Raw genomic sequence first — 4,873 nt, 5'->3', positions numbered from 1 at the left:
TCCGACACGCTGAGCTCCGCCTTTTTAACCGATCCTGCTGCAACTGATACATGCATATCCATTCCGATGTTTTAATTAGTCTGTTTAATTAACTTGCTAGGCTCAAACTAAATTCAATAAAACTAGTTCAATTGAACTAACTTCAACTAGTTTTCACTTAAATATTTCCAGTTTAAAATACACTTTTATAAAGCTGGTATTAAAACGTTACTTTAAAAACTAACCTAAGTGTTTATTTGCTAAAACTACAAATTGAAAATAAGCCCAAAAGACAAAGGCTAAGTAACTTAGGTATTACTTTTATTAAAAATGTTAAAAAATAAATCCCATTATAGTATATACATTTCATTAAATGACACTGGAACTGTAACAAACAATGAGTGTTTGGGAAATAGGCTTTTAAAAGTGTCACTATTTTGATGAACTAAATGTTACTTAGTTACGTTAAGGAAAGTAATGTTATTTTTGCGTTATTAGCCAGCATTGCTAATGACATTTTGTACCCACTAGATGGAGATACAACACAATGTCTCAGAGGTATGTATGAAGCCAGATCAGTCTCAAAAATAATACATTCACAAAATAAAAATCATACATCTACAACACAATTCACATTTACAAAATCCAATTTGTAGGTTCAAAACACAGTTTATAAATACACAAATCCAATTCATCAATTAAAAAAAGATTCAAAAATATACTAATCAAATTTTTAAATATAAAAAACTATAAAAATATGCAAATTTAAATTGTAAATTAAAAACATAATTCATAACATCCAATTCGCAAGTTCAAAACACGGTTCAAAAATACACAAAGTTAAATTCATAAAGTTAAAACACGATTTAAAAACACACAAATCCAATTGGTAAGTTTAAAGCACGATTCATAAATATGCAAATCCAATTTGTGGATTAAAAACATGATTCAAAAATGCACAAATCCAATTCATAAGTTTAAAACACGATTCAAAATTGCACAAATCCAATTCGTAAGTTCAAAACACGATTCAAAATTGCACAAATCCAATTTGCAAGTTCAAAACACGATTCATAAGTATGCAAATCCAATTTGTGGATTAAAAACATGATTCAAAAATGCACAAATCTAATTCATAAGTTCAAAACACGATTCATAAATATGCAAATCCATTTCATAGATTTCAAACATGATTCAAAGATACAGTTAAATTCATAAAGTCAAAACACAATTCAAAAACACACAAATCCAACTTGTAAATTCAAAACAATTCAGAAATACACAAATCCAATTCAAATGGTGAAAATATGTACGACTTTTACTTGTGAATTCAGGAATTGTGTTTACCGATGTACAAATTGGATTTTGTAAATGTGAATTTTGCGGTGCATGTAGGAATTTCATCTAGTAAATATATTATTTTTGAGACTGATCTGGCTCCATAGTATGGCGATGTGACCATGTGTAAACTATCTAATAGTGAGCCTTTTCAAAAACTTAAGTGATCTTAGGACAGACCAAACTATAAAAACCAAAGACCACACTGTCAAAGGGAACTTCACATCGCACAAAACACATATAATTTAGCTTAATCAATGGTTTGTTAGATTAAACAGAATAGAAGAAATGCAATTTGTAAATCATCCAATAAGGACATTTATTCAATATTAAATAAATATAAAAATATATTTAAGCTTCCTAAGAAGTACAAAAAAATACATTAATTGCAAACAAACTGCTCGAGCAGCATATTATTTAAAAGGCCTCAGGAATAATATGAAGACTGAAATCATTTTCACATTATTATGTCCAGGGAAGAAAGTTACAATGCAGAGCCAGACCTAAAAACCAATAGGATATGAAATAGCCCAAGATGCAGCGCGTATAAATAGAGCAAGTCTTCCAGTGCATCAATAGGTAAAAGACCGGATTATTTCTCCACATCCCTGCAAAACATCTCAAGCCAGGTTTGTGATTCTTCTTCTGTTGAGTTTGGTCTGATCGGAAGAGCTTTTCATCTTTCAGCAGAGGTTCATATTTAAAAAGCAGGTGGCCAGAGACCCAGTATAACACAGGTGAAGAGGAAGCAAGAAACCGAGTCAAAACCTAAAAGGAGACACATTACAGGCATGCTTATTAAGCATACATTACAAATCCCATAATAATAACAACATCCAACTGTATGAGTCTTACCTGCACGTGCATGCAGAATATCCCAAACAGAAGCAAGACGGTATTGTGCACAATATAAACAAAGACTCTTGGGTTACAAAACCCATAAATCTTCTTGCTATTTCCTTTCTCTCCCAACCCCAAATACATACAAAACACTGGGTTATCTGTAATGTATATAAACAAGGCTTTAAATCCCAGAGTTGCAACAGGCAATGCCAAAATAAAGTTGGGTATCTGCTTCCACTGGAAGTATCGAAGGAAACCCACATCCCAATAAACATCCTGTATATACGAATATAAAAGTGGAATCTGCCAATGGCACCATTTTGGTTTTGGAGATGCTGCGTCAGCCACACGATATCCTTTGTGCTGAGCTAAATTAACCAGCGCAGGAGGAATTTGGTCTGAAGTTGGATGGCAAAATGTTTGAAAGCCATAAAACTGAAAGAGACCAAACGGAAGAGCAACAAGGGCTGCGTAAACTGCTCCTGTGAAGGCAAATCGAATAAGTTCCCGAACATAATTGTGATTTTGAACGCCCTCAGCTACTTTATAAAAAGCACGAGCACGAGCTGAACACCGCTGAAGCGTGAGATACAGCAAAAACCCAACATTCACAAGCCCATTGGCTCGAGCACCAGTAGCAAAGCCAAACAGGAGGCAAGCTCCAACTGTGTGTCTTCTCTCAAGCATCCAGAGGCCTGCAAAAGTAAGAGTTGCAAAGAGTGTCTCCGAGTAGCCTGCTAGCATAAACACATTAGCTGGTGTCAAACAGTACATCATGACTGCAACAAACGCAAGCTTTCTTTCTTGAAGCACTATTCGACTCAGACTATATAGAGCCACTGCACTTAAGACAAAGAGGAAACTATTCCCTATAACCACAGTTATGATTAACCGGCCACGCATTGTGAGAAATCCACACAATGGCCATAGCAATGTGGATGCCAGTAATCGTAGGATGAAAGGAAACAGAGGAAAGAAAGCAAAGTTGTGTTCATATATGTAACCACGCTCTGCGATGAAGAGGAAATGCTCTGCATCCCAGTGACTAAGGCCACCAAATAATGCTTCAATGAGAGGGTCGAGCAGGAGAGGGGCTTCCGAACGAGGAGGACTGAAGGCATCGGCCACATGGTCAGGAATCACTACATTCAGGACAGCCTTCAAGACACAAACAAAACAAACAGTAGTTATTTTGTCATAGGTCATTCTTCTAGGTGTCACTCTATTACTTACTTTAGGAAAATTGATTTTGTAGAGCTCAACATTTGTAACCACTTGGTTGACCTTTTGTCCTAATGTAAATTTAATTCAATTAAATTAAATTCAAGTTTTTTTGTTTAGTCTTTTCCCAATCATTTTTATTCCAAAACAGCTTTAAAAAAAGGTTAAGGTGTGGACTATGGGCTATATATAGTTAACCTGTAATTGTACAACAAATGGTGTGTGTGTATATATATATATATATATATATATATATATATATATACACACACACACACACACACACACACATACACACACACACACAATGAAGTAATCTGATCATTACAGTAAATAAGAACAGTTTGTGTACTGCTTAAGACCAGGGGTGTCCAAACTCGGTCCAGGAGGACCGGTATCCTGCATAGTTTAACTCCAACTTCCTCCAACACACCTGCCTGGAAGTTTCTAGTATACCTAGAAAGAGCTTGATTAGCTGGTTCATGTGTGTTTAATTGAGGTTGGAGTTTGGGCACCCCTGCTAAAGACTGTTCTCAAAGTCTTCAGAGGGTGGCTTCATCTATTTATTCCTGTTAGGGTTATAAGCAGAAAATGCTACCTTTGTTCAGAGGGGTTTAGGTAATACAATTTAACCATCTTTATGTATTTTTTTAAATCGTAGAAGTTAACGGGTTGTATTTTCGGCATTTCCTCCAAAAATACAAACAAGAAATTCATAATTGAGTTTCTGTCAGTTGCTTACCTGTAGGAATAGCGAAAGGAGTCGTGTAAACGTTGCACAGCGTACAACAGTCTGTATGTCTTCATTTTTGTTAAATAGAGTCATACTTGACAACTTTAATTGAGGACAATGACAACAGCACATTTGCTGGACGCTGTATTATTCTAAATTGATTAGCGTGTAGGATGGTAGAGGCATCATTGACATTAACCAAAGCTGAAATTTGCGTTCTTCCTTGGAGTTTCTATCCACCATAAAAACATCGGGTCCGCAGATGAATAACAATTCAAGGAATTATTATATTCACGTTTTTACAATTCATTGCATTAACACAGACACGAACGATAGAACTAACGACAGGCTACATGTACTTCCGGTATGCAATTTTAGTAGTACCAAAATAAAAGTCCCCAAGCTTTAAACGGCTTATTGACCTCCATTCAGACATATCTGAACACCTAGGTAAACAATTCTTTTTCATTTTGTTTTATTTTATTAAAGTAATGCTAATGTATATACAGCTTTTGGAAAAAAACGAGACAACTTAAAAAAAATCAGTTTCGACGTGTTTATTTTTAAATAATGTCAGGATAATAATCAATTTAAAATGTATAAATATAAACAATTAAACGAATATAATGATTAGTAGAAGTGATCAAAAACAACAAAATGAGAACTGTTTGCAATACCATGTATTTTTTGTGTCTGTTATAAAACGTAAATGCACATATGGAATCAAACATATGTCATGGGTGGCAAAATGATCAAATA

General features: G+C 34.6%; 1 protein-coding gene across 1 annotated transcript; it reads right to left on the bottom strand.

Moving 5' to 3' along the window:
• Positions 1 to 1,616: 1,616 nt before the first annotated feature.
• Positions 1,617 to 4,450, bottom strand: pigv (phosphatidylinositol glycan anchor biosynthesis, class V). The gene is given in 3 exon segments (NM_001200060.1): positions 1,617 to 2,085; positions 2,173 to 3,318; positions 4,124 to 4,450. Coding segments are annotated over 3 exon segments (1,572 nt in total). The 5' UTR covers positions 4,247 to 4,450; the 3' UTR covers positions 1,617 to 1,782.
• Between the last annotated feature and the right edge of the window lie 423 nt (positions 4,451 to 4,873).

This window comes from Danio rerio, chromosome 16, assembly GCF_052040795.2.
Source record: "Danio rerio strain M-AB ecotype USA chromosome 16, GRCz13ab, whole genome shotgun sequence".
In the NCBI taxonomy this organism is placed as follows: Eukaryota; Metazoa; Chordata; class Actinopteri; order Cypriniformes; family Danionidae; genus Danio; species Danio rerio.
The sequence above is the reverse complement of the archived record's forward strand: the minus strand, read 5'-3'. Positions and strand labels throughout refer to the sequence as shown.